This window comes from Onychomys torridus, chromosome 1, assembly GCF_903995425.1.
Source record: "Onychomys torridus chromosome 1, mOncTor1.1, whole genome shotgun sequence".
In the NCBI taxonomy this organism is placed as follows: Eukaryota; Metazoa; Chordata; class Mammalia; order Rodentia; family Cricetidae; genus Onychomys; species Onychomys torridus.
Window position 1 is genome coordinate 34,737,127 of NC_050443.1, and position 19,274 is coordinate 34,756,400.

Here is a 19,274-nt window from a genome sequence, read left to right on the forward strand (position 1 = left end):
CTTTACACTTTGCATGAAAATTAACTCAAAAGGACCATACAATGTAAGGTAAAAGGTAACAGTGAAACACAGGGAAACTATGTGGCCTTGGGTTTAGTGATATGTTTTTAGTGATATTGAGAATGTGAGCAATGAAAAGTGTTAGATTTTGTTAAAATCAAAACCTCTGCTCTGTTAAAGACACTGACAAGAGAGGGAAAAATCAAACCAGACTCGGGGAAAAAATAGCCAAGCCTGAAGTTGGTACCAGAAGTGAGGTTAAGCCCCACTTACAGTGTTCAACTGCTTTCCTAGACAAAGTCCCCAATCCTCCACATTCCTCCAAAACCCCACATAGTCAGGTCTGTCACAGCAATAACCCATTCCCTGGTACCAACTTCTGTCTTAGTTGTTTTTCTATGATATGATAGAACACCATTACCAAGAAAACTTAGAATAGAAAGCATTTAGTTTGGCTAATGGTTTCAGAGGGCTAGAGTCCACAATGTGGAGTGCAGGAATGTTGAGAGCTTACGTCTTGATCCACAACCACAAAAACAGAGAGGAAACACTGGGAATAGTGCAATTCTTTTGAGACTTCAAAGCTTGCCCCTTGCACCTCCTCCAGCAAGGCACATGCTTAATCCTTCCCACAGTTCCACCAACTGGCCACCAAGTGTTAGAATCCATGAGCCGAAGGAACCATTCTCACTCAATGACCACAGTGTATGACTATTTGGCTGCATGTGTCATGCATGTATGTGCATCATGTGTGCATATGGTGTCTCTGGAGGCCAGAAGAGGGTATCAGATGTCCCAGAACTGGAGATATAGATGATTGTGAGCCACCATGTAAGTGAAGAGATCCTCTGCAAGAGAAGTAAGCACTCTTGACAACTGAGCCATCTCTCCAGCCTCCAAACTCACCCTTTTGGCTAGGCTGGATGGCCAGAGAGCTCTCCAAATCTGCCTGGTGTAGATCCCCAGCACTGTGCTTACAGGTACACACAGCATGCCCAGCTGTTTTTATGGGTGCTGGGGATTCAAACCCAGCTCCTCATGTTTCCAGAGCAAGTGTTCTTACCCACTGAAGCATTCCCTAGCTCCATGTGCTGGTTTCTAACCCCATTATCCCATAAAAGAATCTAGGTGTCCACATGGAAGTAAGTTTTATCATGGAGTGTAGAAATATGTAAAATGAGACCCAAGCTTTATTTACAACCAGGAAATAAGGAAATACCAGAACATTTAAAGGAAAAGTAAAAACCCACAATAACAGGAATGTTTCAAAGTAGAGAAGTGCAAATACACAGTGGCTAGAGACAGATCAGTTTGAGCTACCAAAGAATAAATTTAGAATATAATCCAAAGAATAAAATGATGATCCCTGAGTCCATGGTGCTTTAATACACTTGAATAAATAAATAAGGGAACTAGAATACAAAATGTCTCATACAGAATTACAAATAATGAATGTAAATAGCCTGCCCTTAAGGCAAGTGAGGCAGAACTCCCCTCTACTGTATGAGCTGCAGAGGGTAGCTTTCTTCCCTGGAGTGCAGTATGGGGCAGGAGGAGAAAGTCAGCAAGAACTATTTGAGCTTTGTAGGAATCACCATCGATAGGGATGCTGGTGATGCAGCATTCACTCCTGATAACCTGGGAGGAGGATGGTACATGACCTCTGTTGTCTTCCTTTGCTAAGTTCACAACTCAGAAGTAACTGTGGCAGACATTACAGAAGTCTAAACTGAAGAAAAACACCTGAGAAATACTCAAATCTGTCAGGGTCATGAAAAGAAGACAAATCTGAGTTGGCATCGCCAACTGGAGCCTCAGGAGACAGGCTGATTAAATCTATGTTGTGTCTTGGATAAGACTGTAAGGCAGAAAGGGAATACCAGGTAATAAAAGAAAAAAGCAAAACCAAGGAACTCCTGTGGAAGAGGAAGAAGAAAGAGTGTGAGAGCCTTGGGTGGAGGGTGGCTGCAAAGAAACAACATTTTCCAGACACAGCGACCAGCCACAAATATGAACTCATGAACTCATGGCAGCATGCAAGAGCTATGTGAGCTCAAGCCAGAAAAGGTTCCAGCATGGCGATGGGAGGTGGGCACGGAGTCCCACCCCTAGCTGAGAACATTCTGGCGATTGATAGCTACTTGGAAAGGGAGAGTCATTTTTAAGGGTGTGGCCCCTAGTAGGTTGATGCTTCAGTGGACAGCCCTACGTCCAGGAGTATTTGGGCAGCACAAATTGTACTTGACTTTAAAGTTGAAAAGAGAGGATACACAGTTGAGTGTTTAGAGAAGCAGATGAATATCTGGGAGGAGCTAGGGAAGGGGTGAGTATGATCCTAAACACTGAATGAAATTCTCCAAGAATGAATAAAATAAATTAAAAAACGAAGGAAATACGAAGAAAGTATAGGTTTTACTCAATAATAGTGCATTTATATTGATTTATTGTTTATGTAAGATGTCAATACCAGACAAAGCTTATGTGGGGCAGATAGACTCATAGCTACATTGTACTTTTCTATAAATCTAAGGCTATCCAAAAGAATTTACAAGAGCAATCCTTTCAACAAGGCACAAGACCCAGCAGAGATTTCTTAGGACAAACCTGGGATTCTGGGTGTGCTATGTACAGGATGGGAGGGGAGATTTTCGTCTTTCCTTCCCTTCCCTTCCCTTCCCTTCCCTTCCCTTCCCTTCCCTTCCCTTCCCTTCCCTTTTTCCTTTCCTTTCCTTCCCTTCTCTTCCTTTCTCTCTCCCTTCCTTCCTTCCTTCCTTCCTTCCTTCCTTCCTTCCTTCCTTCCTTCCTTCCTTCCTTCCTTCCTTTCTTTCTTTCTTTCTTTCTTTCTTTCTTTCTTTCTTTCTTTCAGACAGGGTTTCTCTGTGTAGCCCTGGCTGTCATGGAACTCACTTTATGGACAAGGCTGGCTTTGAACTCAGAGATCCTTCTGCTTCTGCCTCTGGGATGCTGGGATTAAAGGCATATTCCATCACCACCTTGATAGAGGGTATATTTTCATTGAGTACTTTTATAGAGATATTAATTGATTTATGCTTTCTTTATTGTTTTTTTATACAATAATTCTAATTAAAGTTTCCTCTTCTCCAGGTCCTCCAAGATCCTCTCTCCCTCCCCTCCCATCCAAACCCTTTCTACCTTGTGTTAGAAAAAAGCCAGGAATCTAAGGAATAATAATAATAAAACAAGATAAATACAAAACAAATCAGAATGTGACAGAACAGCATAACATTAAAAAGAACCAAAGAAAAGCACAAGAAACATATAAAGAAGCAGAGATACACCTTTGCACATTCAGGTATCCCATAAAAACCCCAAACTGGAAACCAGAATACATTTGCAAAAGACTTGTAAGTTAAAATAAAGCCATTATTTAATATTATGAGAAAAAGGACCATCAAAATCACTGAATTAATTTTGTGTTGGCCATCTACTGCTGGGCATTTGGGGGTTTACTTATCCTTAAGAGTGGGTTTGTTTCCCCAGTGAGACTTCTTGGAGAAAACTAATTGTTTATTTGCAAGTGACTATCTACAAGAGATTGCTTCAGGGTTAGGAATGGGGCATGTGTCCACTTCTCCTTTCATTTCTAGGACCCCATCTAGTGCAGACCCATGCAAGCCCTGTGCATGGTGCCATGGTCTCTGTGAGTTCATCTATGTACCAGCTGCACCAGCCCTGTTGTATAGTTACTTCATTCCTTGGTGTCCTCCATCCTCTCTGGCTCTTACGCTCTTTCTGCCTCTTTTCCTACAAGGCTCCCTGAGCTCTGAAGGGAGGGATCTGATGGAGACTTCATTTTCAGGGCTGAATGTTTCAGAGTCTCTCAGTTTCTGCATATTGTCTGGTTGTGGGTCTGTATATTTGTTTTCATCTGCTGCAGGAGGAAACTTCTCTGATGATGACTGAATGAGGTATGAATCTATGAGTATAGCAGAATGTCATTAGGAGTTGTTTTATTGGTATGTTCATTTAGCACAGTGGTAATATTGGGTTTTCTTCTATGCCCCTGGCCTTAGTCTTAGGTTCTTGGCCAGGCAAGCAGTATTGAGTGATGGTTCCATCTCATGGAGTGGGCCTTAACTCAAATCAGATTCTGGTTGGTCACTCCCACAAGCTTTGTGCACTATTGTACCAGCACATCTTGCAGGCAGGTTACTCTTACAGATGGAAGTGTTTGAAGCTGGGTTAATGTTTACCTTTCTCCTTTGGTAGCATACAGAGAATCTTTGAGTACCATGAATACCAGTCCATAGGGGGAGGATATTGGTATGCACCACCTTGACTGCTCCAATTTTCGTGACTTGTATAGGTGTTATCTTCAGCAATAGGACCTTACTGTCAGTTTGTGAAAGATCACCAATAGCTTTGGCAATTGCCTGGGTTGTTTGGGGGTTCCCATGGACCCTATTTGGTTAGATATAACCCATTCCCAGTACTGGAAGCTTCATTTGAAGATGAGAGATGTCCAGTTGGTACTCGGTCTCCCCCATTTTTTGGTGATTTCCTTTAGCTCCCCATCATATATACATGATGGGAAGCTTCTACTATATTAGGTTTCCATACACACCCTCACATGGCCCCTTGTTTTAGCTGCCAATCTCTGTATTCCCCCCTCATCTTTCTTCCTTCTCCCTCCCTGCTTTGCCCTCCCATTCCAGGCCCATCCCGCTAACCTTGTCTATTCTTGACTATCTTAACTATTTTATTTCCCCTTCCTAGGGAGATCCATCCCTCCTAGTCCATTACCTTTTACCTTACCTTTGAGGTTCTATGAATTATTGCTTACTTACAAATGACTTAAACAGCCAACATCCACATATAAGTAATATATTGTTTTTCTGGGTCAGAGTTACTTCCCTCAGGATGCTTTTTTTTTCTAGTTACATCCATTGGCCTGTAAATTTTATTTTTTTAAACCATGAAAATAAAGACTGAAATAAATTAAACAATCAGAGAGTATTGTTTGAGAACAGTAATATTCCTTCTGTTTAAAAATCTAAAAATTTTCTTATCATTATAAATTATCACACACATTATCATTATGTGTGTGTATGAGATGTATGTGTGTGTGCATGTGTGTGTATATGATGTATGTGTATATATATTATGTTTGTGTATGTATGATATGTTTGTATGTATGTATGGTGTGTGTGTGTGTGTGTGTGTGTGTGTGTGTGTGTGTGTGTGCAGGCACATGTGTGCCACAGTGCATGTGTGAAGGTCAGAGGACAACTTGCAGGGGTAGGTTGGTGCTCACCTCCACCATAGATTCTGCGATTGTCAGAGTTGCTCAGCAAGGGCTTTGAACTATGAAGCCATCTCACTGGCTCTTCTCATCGAGTCTTCAGTAAATGGTGTAGAGCAAACGTATATATGTGTGGGTCTTACTACATTTTCAACTATGCCAACCCCTACTACAATTTGTTTTAATAGTTGTGTCTTAAATTATAACCATTTGATCTCGAGTTCAGGAGGTTCACAGCTATACCTTAGCTTAATGCAATTGCAATAGTGAGTTTCTAAGCTCTGTGCTTTGGATTTGGTCACTTAAACATTTTAAATTTGGTTTTCTTTGCAAACTTTCACCACTAAAAAGAAAACCATGTCTCTGCCCATTGCCACTGTAGATGATCTCATTGGTTGTTTTCATTTTAAATTTCTTTATGTAAGATTTGTTCTGTGTTACCTTCCTAATGGTCAGTCTTCTCTAGGTCTCTATTTTGGGGGAGGTGCAAGTACAAACCAGCCTTCACTTTAGAAAGAACAGCCTGGTTAATTCTGCACCAATTCTGAAGTCTCTGATAGAGCCATTTTGACTCTATGTAAAGTGCTCACTTTGCATTTCATATAGCAGTGAATGTTTTGTTCTCAGTAACAGATGCTATGTCATTGTCACTGTTAATCTCCTGCTAGCTGTTTGCGAAGCACATTGAGTACAAAATTAATATGGGACTTTACAAAACAAATAAAATCACCAGGTCATAGCTAAACAAGCTGGGAAAAGCATACAAGGGTCCCTCCTGTGAAAAGGTGTGTATTTTCCTTCTCCGGAGCTTCTTGTTTCTATGGACGTAGAAAGAGAAAAGAAATTGTAAGCAGTATTGGACACCTTGTAAAGTGGCTTCAAGACTGATGTTGTTTTGTCCTGAGCAAACTGTGAAGTGGATGTTTACTCTTCTACTGAATGAAGACACACGAGAGGGAAGCCTGTGGACCCGGTAAGGGAGGGGCTTGCGGACTGTGTCTGGCTCGCGTTTTCTGGTGTTGAACCTTATTCTATAGCACATTACTGTACTTAGAGGAAGTGGAAGCACCAGAAGTTAGTCTGTGTATCTACAGCCTGTCCTGTAACTCAGACAATGCCTTGCAGAATCCAAGAAACATATCTCATTTTTGAAGAAACCACCAATGTGGCCACTCACACTAGCAAACTTGAAGCTTACAATCATGATATGGAAACTTGGGAAAGTGACAGTTAAGAAGATAGATAGGCAAGAATTCCTTATTTACTTATTTCATATCTGCTGACAAGCATGTATTCAAAAACAATAAAAAGGTAGAGTATTGATACTAAGTTTAATTTTAGAGCTGGATACCATTTTAAAAACTTTCTGATTATTTTTTAATTTTAATTGACAACCTATTACACTTATGGGGTACAGAGTGATGTCATACTTTGTGAATATAGTGCAGAATGATTAGATGAGTATACCGACTAACTGGTACTGTACTATTGCCCCCAAACCTAATGTATTTTGAGTAAGGACAGTTGAAATTTTCTTTAAAAAGACAATTTTGGAATGCATACCATTTAATTATTCACAGGTCATCTGAGATGCAAGAAAACTGAAGAATAATCTTGTTCCTCCATCTGAGATTTAGAACCCTTTGTCATCTCCCCATTTCAGTCAACCCCCAGCCTCCACAAATACCGTTCTACTCTCTCTTTCTGTTATGTGTGGAAAAGTAGTGTTTGTCTTTCTGTCTCACATTAATATTATATTCTCCATTTCTTTTTATAGAATTGAATACAACAGAATTTTTCTTTTCCTAAGGTGGTCACTGTTTGCTAATGACATGCTGTTTTATTGAGAAGAGCATAAAGACCTCCACCAAAAATGTTACAATAAATAGATTTAATAATCAACTCACAAAAGATCAGTCATTTATCTGTATACTGAAAACAGCTTATCCCTTTTACTTTTAGAAGTTAGAAGAAAGTGCACAGCTATAAATCTGTGGGATTACTTATAAGCAGAGAATTGTCACTTTAAGAGTTGATTATCTGGCCAGAGACCCCAGGCATTTAGAAAAGACATACTTAAATTATAGTTTCAATTTTTAAAGGTCAAAAATATGTATACTTGAAGTCATAGTGTTCCAATTTCTGTTAACGTCTGAAAAATGGTCTCCAAACTTTTAATGCTTACAGGTTCTTTGGGTCAAGAATGTGGGCATAGCCCAGAGGAGAATGCTTATCTGTGCTTCCTGATATTTGTGGCTTCAACTGGGGAGATTAGGCAGTGGGGGAAGCTATCAGAGGAGTTTCCATGCTGGTTTATACCGGCTATTGGCTGATGTCCCAGTTTCTGTGTCAATAAGAGCACTTGCCTGCTGTCTCTTGGATGTGGCTTTGGCTTTCTCCCAGCATGGTGCCCTCAGGATCCTCAGGCTTCTTAGAAGGTGACTGGGGCTTCACGCACAAACATTCTGGTACACAGGATTGAAACTGGACTCACGCACCAGAAAATGCCTGTAAGTCATACAAGGCATAAACTCAGCTAGCATTTACCTCCAACAAAGCATGCAGCTCTAGAAACATTCACCTAGACAGGAAATCAGTGTAATCCTTATAGTTGGAAGTAGCTACAGGTTTCCTATAATCCACTGAGCTGGCCAAACCTTAGCTTGACTGTATTAAATCTAAAACACAAAATTCATCACTGGTGAGGACTAAATGGAGCCATCAACGAAAGCAGCTTCTTTGGACATGACCTAAACTATGCCAGAGAAGTAATGAGGCCACGCATCACAAGGTCACCCAGATCATGTGGGACCCCTTCTCTTGCTGAGAGAGGGATGTTAAGATCACTTTATAGATGGACATATTATAGGAGGGATATTGTAGTTGCCCTTCCCTGTCACCTGTCCTGTAGACAAGAAGGGGCTCTACCTCCTGCCTGTCCTGTCAGAGTAGTACCAGCTCTATGGATTGGCTCCTCCACACTCTTCTCCATTTCTCTTCAGATCCATGGTCTTGTGTTTCTCTTGACTCTGAAAATGACTAAGCATGTATATTATGTCTGAGTATGTTTATCATGTGTATGCCTCAGCTCAGCATTAGTTTCTGTGAGGAGTGGTATTTCCCATCCCCATAGTCATTTTTAGATTCACTCCATCTAACAGTGCTACTGAGTCCACTGTTGAGCCCCTGCAACTGGCATGGACTAGGTGCATGGTATTGCCTAGACTTAGCCTTTAATGAGGATTTACAACAGAATTATTGGGACAACTCTGAGAAACTTTCTTTTTATCCCTTTGGATTCTTTTTAAGAATTTTGGAGTGGTCCACTCAGGTGCTCTGTCTACACATGAGGTGGCCTATCTTCCCAAACACAAAGCAGATTAGTGGTTGTGAGCCCTTAGCATTCTGCTTGCCTTGAGGATTTTGACAGAGGTAAACATGGCTGGGGTGTAGCCTTGTTTTCGAGGCCATCTCTCCTTGATCTTTTACTCTGAGCCCCACAATGCAGTGGCTTGTCCAGCCACAGAGAGGCTACTGTTGGGGATGTGGGCAGAAACAGAGCACCGTGCCAAGGCTCTTTTTGGTAGATTTTCTAGCTAGGCAATGTATGTGTCTCATATAGAGGAAAAGGCACCTTTATTAACTATTTCTTATCTTTCCTGATGAAGAAAATGGTCACAGGCCACTTAAAACGAGTCTCTCCCACCATCTTCCTCAGCAAGTGGTCTCTAACATTTTGAAAATGTCTACCTTTGAGGTCTCTGATATTGAACTAGTTGCTTTTTTGTGTGTGTCTGAGAGAGGGTCTCATTGTATATGTAGACCTTCCTGGCCTCAAAATCACAGAGATCCTTTTCCCTCCCAAGTGCTGGAATTGAAGGAATGCACCACTAAACTAGGGTTCAGTTACTTTTGTTGTTGCTTCTGTGGCAAAATACCTGTCAGAGACACCTTAAGGAAGGGAGGCAGGCTTGCAGATGGAGAGTGCAGCCCTCCAGGACAAGGACGGTGTGGCAGCAAGATTGTCTGTGGACACTTGAAGCAGCTGGTCGTATTGAATCGGAAGCAGAGATATGAGTGATGTTGCTTAGCTGGCCTCTCCTCCTTTAAATTCAGTCCAGAACCCCAGCCCATGATGTGAAGTTACCTACATTCCGAGTGGGTTACCCTACCCCTTTAGCTATGCCTCTTTGGATTCACCCTCACAGACACTCCCAGAGGTGCATTTTCTGGTGGTTCTAACTACAGTCAGGATCACAATGAAGTTCAACAATCACAAATTACTGATTTTAAAAAAAAAACACCTCAAAACAGGATACATTGGTATTGTTATGCTTGCATCATGAGCCTCCCCCGCACCCCCAGAGATCACCAGGAGTCTGATGTTGTATGCAAAAGCCAAGAGCCTTTATTGCAAGCTTAAGCTTGGGCTTCCCATTTATTTCGACATAGCAGATACAATTCCCCTATCCCCCATTGAGCTCAGTTGAGGCAGGGTTTTTAGGGAGTAAAGGATAGGGGATAGGGGAATTCTGGATTCATATGGGGGTTGAACTCCTGATTGGGCAGGAATGAGGTAACAGAAGTCTTTTCAAACAGGGATTGGTACTGGTGTTGCTGCAAGAAAATTGTCAATCCATATACAAGTGATGTAAGCCACCCTTTATGTTCTAGAGCATTTTGTAATTGTTTGTCTTAATTCTGACTGGTCCCCTGCAGGGTACAGTTTGTGGCTTTTCCTGGTTATTGTAATGGTGAGGCCTAGTCCCAGTACTGTTAGTCTGCAGCCTGTCATGGCTGCACTAATGTTAAGTTAGACCTCTTCAGTATCAAGTTTGGGAAAAATGATAACCATTTCAATAAAAATGTCTTGGGTGACCTTGATCAACCTATACATTATGGAATTATTCTTCTTGAATTTTATTTCCAAACATAGCATGAAATTCATATGGTTCCATGAAATAGAACTTCTATTCACGGTGAACTGGTTGTGCCTAATACCACAGGGTGGGCCTTAGGGAACTATTCAGATGCAGCCTAGCAGTTAAGCAAAAATTCTATTTTAAAATTCATCTATGGAAATATACAGTGGGAAAGATTTGTCTTCATAGAGTTTAGCACGAAAGGAGTCAGGGTTTTAGTTGATGAGAAAGTCAGTGTAAACATTAGGGCACAATCACAGCCACACATGGCCCAGAGCAAGGCAGGGGTCATGTCACCATTCTGTGCATTTGAAGACATTTGCACTGATTCCTGTTTCTATATTGGTGATACACCACATGGATTCATTTGACCACACCCAAAGCATCAGGACCAGCATGCTGGTGTGTCTAAAAAGAAGAATAAAGAAGAGTCATTATTCTAGAAAGGGTAATAGGGAGGCAGGAATATACAGGAGATTACTTGGCAATGCTATCATTGTTTGCAAATACCTATAAGGTGAATAGGCTGTTCTGAGAGTGTTGTTCCTTGGAACAGCACTGCTAGGGAAGTGCTGCCCACAGCCCTGCTTGGTGATCTGTTATTACTACAGAGCTGATGTCCTTTCCAGGCTGTCAGGAAGCATGTCTTCAGGAGGAGTAAGGGCTGTCAGGTTTAGGCTGCTCACAAGACACTCCTTCACAGTTGCTTCTGCCACCCTTCCTCTGCTGCAGCAGCAAATGGCTGCCGGTCACCGATCACCATGGAATCTCAGACTTCTGCCACCCCTGTGGAGAGAAGCTGGTCAGGAAGTACACCAAGTGCACTCTGCTGCACAGCGTCTGAAACTTCTAGGAGCTCAAAAAATCCTCCGGGGTCTTGCTGTAATTCAGGGTCTGACTCAGTAGGTCTTGGGGTGGGGAAGGCAGTGATCTGATGCTGCTGGGCTATGGACCACATGTGCTGGTCTTCCTTCTCATCACAACGACCAAATGACAGAAAGAAGGGGGAAGGGTTTGTTTGGGCTCGGTGTTTCAGACAGCTCAATCCGTGTCAGCTGATGCCTTTGCTGTGGCCTACAGTGAGACAGTGGAATCAGGTGACAAAAAAATCTGACTGCTTATGGTGGCTGGGAAAGGGTGAGAATGAGAGAAGAGAGGAGAGATGGAGAGACATAGAATCATCTGAGAGAAAGCAATACAGAGAGGGGCAGATAGAGTCATAGAGATAGAAAATCAGAGAGAAAACCACATAAAGAAATACAGTGATACAGAGAGACAGAGAGAGAGACAGGGAGGCGCGCGTGCGTGTGCGCGCACACACACACACACACACACACACACACACACACACACACACACACAGAGAGAGAGAGAGAGAGAGAGAGAGAGAGAGAGAGAGAGAGAGAGAGAACAAACTTCCTTCAATATGCCACCGTATTACAAATCCAACAAGGGATTGATGCACCGCCTTGGCCAGAACTCTGGGTTGCATCCAAGAACAGGATACCAAGCCTGCAACCCATGAGCCCTCTGGGAGCACTACAGTCAAACGCCAGCACTCTATTATATAGATCAGGGTGCCCCCTTCCCATGCTGTGGCTTCAGATCTGTGCCTGCCACCCATCCCTGTGAGTGGAGAGTTACTGTCTGGACATACTGCTGTGTTTCCCTTAGCCTTTATCAAAGTTGACCCAGGTGCCCCTTAGCAGTCCAGGGGTTTTGTCATCCCTGGGGACACATCAGCAGTTGCCTAATATAAATCTTCAAGCATGCGCCATCTTGAATTGTATTGGAGTAGTTTGCGGTGTGTGTGGTGTTATCAGACAAGTCACCCCAAGGTACAAGTGGCCCCTGTGAAGCTCTAGAGCAGGGCTCCTTCTTCATAGCTACATCTTTGTGATTACTACAGGGTAATCACTCACTCCAGCTTTGTAAAGAGATCTTTAAACAATCTATTTATAACACATTAAGCACTTGCTCAATGAGGCCGTAACCCCAGGAACAGTGTGATTGAATCTGCTTAAATGCGTTCACCCTCATCTTAATGATCTAGCAGCCACCTTGGTGAACATTTGCAATTGTCATTGACTGAAGTCATTTCAAGGTCAGGTCCCTTCTCCCAGGAGTCTCTTATTGGTCAAAATAATTGAGAGATTTCTCGTGATGTGTGGATCTTGATGAGGTCTCAGAAAATCATGGTGCTTTTTCTGTGCTGGAGCTGTGTCCTCCTGCAGTTAGGCATGCTCTGTGTCTGATCACATGAGAACTCAGTGCAAAGCGGTGATAAAAATGCACTTGTCAGGTTCAAGGCATTAGGTGTTTGTTTGTATCATGACAGCCTCCCTCAACTCCTCCTGGGCCATTTCTAGGATACTTTCTACTTTATTTGGGAATGGACACATTTTATTGTGTTCTTTACTAGTCTCAGAATATCTTGATAGAGGGATCTATATTTCAGATCCTTGTCATCTCTTCTCTACGTGCTCACTAAAGACATATTGAGTTAATGAGTTGATGGATGACCAAATACCTGCAGTGTCTTGACTTGACTTCTTCAGTTTGGTTCTTCTAAAATATGTTTGATGCTTGGGAGAAATTTAAGGATTTCTTTAAGGTAAATATTAAGGGATTTCTTCTTTTTGAAAAAAATGTTTTATATTAATTATTCCTAATTAGCATGAACCTAGGCACTGGGGCTTGCTTCTGTATAGGAACAATCTCTCAGGGCTGATTCCTTGTGCTGCTGGAGATGAGGGGGTTGCAAGGTGCACTCCATGCTTCCCTTGGGAATAATCCTTGTGAATGATGAGCAAGAAATGCTCATTACTTCTCTGGCATAGTTTGGGTCATGTCCAAAGAAGCTGCTTTTCATGATGGCTCCATTTAGTCCTCACCAGTGATGAATTTTGTGTTTTAGATTTAATACAGTCAAGCTAAGGTTTGGCCAGCTCAGTGGATTATAGGAAACCTGTAGCTACTTCTAACTATAAGGATTACACTGATTTTCTGTCTAGGTGAATGTTTCTAGAGCTGTATGCTTTGCTGGAGGTGAATGCTAGCTGAGTTTATGCCTTGTATGACTTACGGGCATTTTCTGGTGCCTAGGAGATGCCAACAGCCTGAGGCACAGGGGTATGGTTATACTCCTCAAATATCAGTTTTTCTCCCTACTTCACTCCTCCCACTCCTCCTCCCTCCTTCCCTTTATCCTCTTTTTTCCTCCCCTTTCCAATATTTCCTTACTTAATGTAGATGCATGTAGCCAAGGCTAGCCTCAAACTTACTATGTATTGTCAAGAATGACCATAAGCTGCTCTGATCTTCTGGTTTCTGCCTTCATAGTGATAGAATTACAAGTGTGTGTGTGCCACACCTTATTTATTCAGTGCTAAGGAATGAACCCAGGGCATTACACATTCCAGGCAAACACTATCAACAGGGCCATACCATCAGTCAGAATGTCAGTTTTTCAATCTTTAAAAGAGGATAGTAATGCAAGTCTTTTAGGATACGATGAGAGAGAAATTAGAATGTGTGTGTAACATGCTAGTGCACAGTTGACAGTTAGGTCAGGCACATGTCACTGACAGTGATGATAACTGGAAGTTATAGGAGACAAAATCTCCAGCCACACATGGCAGTGACAGCCCTAGCACATAAGACCGCAGTGATGGCCCAAAGATTTCACATGGATCTGAAAAACACGAGGACAATCTTAGGAAAGAAAACTCAAACCATGTGCTTTATACCATGATAATCATAAGTCCTGATTCATGTGTGAGTGGCTGTAACCCCTCTGTGTCCCACCATCTGGCGATCACCTTTCCAGAATGGAAAAAGACAAGACTTGTCTCTTCACTCTTGCATAGATTTTAATCCCAGATGCCCAACTCAACTTTTTTTTTCTCATTAATTCTTGAAAAAGTTTAAACGGCATTTCTAAAAACAAACATCAGTAAAGCCTCTTCACATGAATGACCTCTTTAAATCAATAGAAGGAGGCTGCTGAACTGTGTAGTTTTAAGTATTTAGGAAGCACAACTCTAAGCTCTGCTAACTAGCTAGTGAGTTTTTGCCTCACCGTGGATCAGTTGATCTCCATGCCAGAAGCTCAAGAACTTTTAGAAGGGCTCTCAGACAATAGAAGGAGTGGGCTCCATATTGTACACTTGATTTCAGGTCGTGGCCCTGCGGGCTGTGTTTAGATAATTTTCAAGAAATCTGGTCATGAGGATGTAGGACCATGAGTGCCACAATGCCCAGAAGTAAAGCCTTTGTTCTTTTCCTGCAGCTATTTTGAACTGGAGAGCAGTGGCCCAAGGGAAGAAATACGCTACCATTACATCCATCAAGGGAAGCCCCGGACTGAGGCCCTTCCCTACCGCATGGCCGACGGACAGTGGCACAAAGTCGCACTGTCAGTGAGTGCCTCCCACCTCCTGCTCCATGTTGACTGCAATAGGTATGTTTGACGTTGATCTTCCGTGACCCTACCCTTCAAATCTCATTCTGTAGGGGGAAGGGGGAAAGTGTTAAACCATGCCCCCCCCCTCACCAAAACCAGGGGACCTTAATTGTCATTTAACCCACTGAATGGGCCATTAGGCATGCTGAAATCATCAACTGTAATACGCTAAGAAAACAGTTCATTAAGATGAAAGTGTATCCTGTGATTAGGAACAAATGTAAAAAAGGTTGATTACAGATTGGGGACTATTAACTGCCCCTCAGTGAGCTCTCAGCACTGGCTAAAGTTCCATGGAGCTGTGACCACAGTTAACTGTGATATATTGTTGAGTTCATTCCACTTGGAAGTGAAAAAGCCAGTCTCTGCTAGGATGACTCTGAGAAGCTTTGCTGCTAATGTGGGAGATTCTATTTTATTTCGTCAAGTGCATCTTTGCTTAAGTTAAATGGAGACGTCTTAAAGAAGTCTTCTTTGAGTCTTTTACAGTTGAGACCTCCCATGCTCTGCAGGGGAAGGAGTGTGCTGGCTTATCCGTGGGGGGCAGTATCACCTCATAGGAGGTTGTTGGCTGTGGTGAGGAAGAAGTACTACCCCCCATGTCTGTCTCTATAGGCAGATTCACTGATAGCTGAGGAAGGAAGGGGACCATTGGTCTACTGTATCATTTGTGGATGGACAGCTGGATAATGGTGGCCAATGTTTTTATCTTTCCACCTGCTGAAAATTCTTTTGGATAGTGACCCAAGACTAATGATAGATTTTTTTTTTATTCTAAGCAGTGTCCATGCATTATTAGTTTCAGCAATGATGCTGTCAAACTTAAAATGACTGTCCAACCACAAGGCATGTTCTCTGGGGCCCAGGCTATAGGACAAGCATGGTAGGATAGCCTCTCTTCTAAAGACCACTGAGACATGAATGTTCCAAGGGCACTCTGCAGTAGACTGTCAATCTGATGAGAAGATGCTGCAGTGTGCTTACCACCTCAGTGTGACAGTCTCTTTTAGAAGACTAGAGGACAGGGGAGTGTGTCAGGATCCAGTCAAGGTCTGCCATATTGAATGGGATTTGATCTTTCTGTGTATGATTTATTGAAGATGCTTTCCAGACATTTGAGGTATTGATGTTTCCCATGGATATAATGTATATGTCCAGGGAGAAACACTGGTTGTTTTACCCCACAGACCTGGGCTGCACAGCCTGAATGGAGGCAACCCTTAGCTGCTCTCTTCATGTGTACCTTGATGAGCACACTGTATCCTCCATTTTGATAGAACCAAAGTGCCTCCTGTCTCCATGATCCCCTGGCCACTCAGGCGCTTCCCCCATGGGATTGCAGAGGAGGTGGGGGAACTGCAAGCTTTCTGACTCCATTGGAAGGTTTTGGAATTTCCAACAGAGAAGCCCTAAGATTCTGGTCCTATTCATGCATTGCATTTGTATACATTTTTATTCCCAATACTTTATGATTCCTGGACATTGTTCACTTTGAAGAAGAGAAAGATAACTGAGTGTGTCTGCCAGGATAGTGTCTCACACTCTCAAATTCTCTGCTTTCAGTTTGATATTCTCTTCCTTCTCCTCAGCCACTTGCTACTTGCAAGAGTTCAAGCAGCTTAATTTCTTTGCAGCTCAATTTCATCTTCTTTTAAATGGTATTATTCATATTCACACATAGTACTTCTAAGTGTGCACTGCATAAATGACAATTTAGCCAATGACAAGTAGCAGACAAAATGGTGGTCTCCTTTGATGGGTTCCCAGGAGATGATGTAACCTTGGTGTAGGCTCACTTGGTCATGTCCCTGGAGTAATGAAATTGTCTCACCATACATTTGTTGTTATATACTGTCCTGAGGCACCATAGATCCGCATGTGCTCGTGGAGAGAAAAGGAAAATATTCTGAGCCTTAGACCTTAGTACTCAGTCCACATCTCTCTTTGCTGCTGTCACTCATTCCACACACCTATGGTATCTTTGACCTTGCCTCAAAGCACTCCTATGGTCTGTCCATCAGAAGAGTGACAGGGAGGAGGACAGGAGTGCTGTAGCTTTGGGCTTGGCCTCATTTTGGCAAATGAGTGTAGGGGTTCCTATATATTCTCCCCTCATGTGTTTCACTCTCTGACTTGTGGCTAACATGTAAGATCTTAGGAGATGTTCAAGTTTGCCATTGCTGTAATAAACGCCATGACCAAAAGTAGCTGAAGGTGGAAAGTGTTCATGTCCACATAACAGTACACCATCAAGGAAAGTCAGGGCAGGAGCTCAAGTCAGGAATCTGGAGGCAGGAACTAAACAGAGACTATGGAGGGACTGTTACTTACCAGCAGTCCACAATGGGCTGGGCTCTTCCACGTCAACTGGCCTACCAGCCAATCTGATGGAGGCATTTTCTCCAATGAGGTTTCCTTCTTTTGTGATGACACTAGCCTGTGTCATGTTGACATCAAATTAGCCAGCACAGGAGAGAAACATATAAAGCTATTGATAATTAGTGAATGAAGGGCCCTAAACATAAACACACCTTTTAGGTAAGTTGGTGAATAATAGACCTAGAAGGGAAAAATGCATTTTGATTCTTGTAGAGGAAAAATCTAGAAGCATGGGTTCTGGAACAGTGGACTATATGCCTAATGTTACCTGGGAAAGTTACTCAAAACACAGGCAGGCAGAGCCCTATCTGACCTACAGAGGGTAGAACTGAAGATGCTTTTATTTTTAGATGATACCTAATATTTGTACACTTTTAGGGGAACCACATGAGAATTCAATGCAGTATACAATGAATTATGATGAAATCTGGGCAATTAACTTTTATCTCCTCACACATCTATCATTCCTATATGTCTGAGAACCTTTGGATTCTTCTAGCTATTCTGAGATATAAACAGTTGCAGACAAAAGTTAGCCCACTGAGCTGTAGGATTTCAGAACCATTTTCTCCTATCTTTTTGTTATCTAACCCTTGATTCCTACCCTCTAGGGGTCACTGCTCTATTCTCTCATTCTGTTTTAATGTTTTAAGCTTCTACAAATGAGTGAGAATGTGAGCTATTTGTTCTAATATGGCTGGATTATTTCACTTGACATCATATTCTCTACTTCTAGCCACATTGTCACAAATGGCAGCTTTTGTTCCTATTGGTGATGGATATCTCACTGCATATTTTATAAAGCTCTCCCTACTGGTTTTGTATAGGAAATTTAGTCTTGGTACATGGACTGGCATTCCAGAGCCACTGATTGAGCAGAGGGGAGGATGATGAAGAGGATGGATGATTATAAGGAACCTGGGCTTGGACAATCCAGCACTGGAAGTGCAAACCTGGGGAGGAGGAGGAGAGGATGGGGGACAAAAAAACCAAACCTGTTCTCTTCACAAGTTGCTCTCCAGCAAGCATAAGCTGGCCCTGTAATGACAGCAGCTATGCCACTTGTACCAATGTACTGGACTACCCCTTATTGTCTAGAGTGAATGTCACAGAGACTTACTACCTTCTGGCTGTGCTTTTCTTTTCACCTTGAGATCATCTCTATTTTGTTTTATCTTTCTTATCCTGTCTCTTTTTTCCTTCCCAACCACCATTCATTGGAGTCCTGCTGGTTAGGTGGAGCTGGAGATGATGGAGCTAAAATTGACTGAGTGTTGACTATACTTAGCCATTTACTATAAGATTTTATTTTTAGGATGAGGGAACCTAAGATTACATGATGTATCATCAATGTGATTTTGATGAGTTACTGCACTAGGGTTTGGATCCAGGTCTGACTGGGAGTGTCTGTTGTGACTGTTCAGCCATACAGTGATGATGGCTACCACTAGATTTACAACATAAGGAAAGTCAAGGATGGGTCAGGGGTAGAAGTTTGCTCCTTTCTCATATTTTCCTTTCCATTATTCATATGTGGAATCTAATGAACTTGTGTCAGGGAATAGACCTATGTTCCTGAACATCTACTACTGGCTTGATAATGTGCTAAGCTAAGTAGTTCTTAAGATAAAATTTAGTGACTACTTTATTAGGCTTATAGATTCAAAAATTAAAAAGGCCCAGAGAATGTAGATGACTAAGTTTCAGTCACATAAACATAAAGACAAAACCTTGAGCTGGTAACCACCTGCCAAACCTTAGCCATACCATGTCTCCAAGTTACCTTCATTGTGTACTAACATTGCATGCTGCTTGAGACAAAGTCACAGTACTAGGGAGTCTTCCAAGGACAGAGATGCTATAGAAGTTGTGAAGATCATCTGAGATAAAAAAGCTTACAGAGTAGGAGGAAATCTTGGTTATACTTCAGTCAAGGGGTTAGTGCCTGGTGGTTTGAATAAGAAATGCTCCCTATGGGCTCATATGTGAACACTTGGTCCCCTGTTAATTGGAGAGGTTATAGAACCTTTAGGAGATAGAACCTTGCTGATGGAAGCATGTCAGTGGTGGGAATGGGGTTGAGACTTTGTAGCCTGGCTCTACTTTTAGTGTGCAGGTGAAATGTAATCTCTTGGCTTCCCACCCCTGCATCCATGCCTTCTCTGCTATTATGTACACCTAACCATCTGGAACCATAAGCCAAAATAAATGCTTCTTCAGGTAGCTTTTGGTCATTTTATTACAG

General features: G+C 42.2%; 1 protein-coding gene across 1 annotated transcript in view; it reads left to right on the top strand.

Annotated features, from left to right (window-relative positions):
* The window catches only part of Nell1 (neural EGFL like 1), an 846,309-nt gene that overhangs the window by 141,830 nt on the left and 685,205 nt on the right, over positions 1-19,274 (top strand). Inside the window, exon 4 of the mRNA XM_036206955.1 lies at positions 14,477-14,647. Coding sequence (XP_036062848.1) covers positions 14,477-14,647 — 171 coding nt within the window. The remainder of the gene's footprint in view (positions 1-14,476; positions 14,648-19,274) is intronic.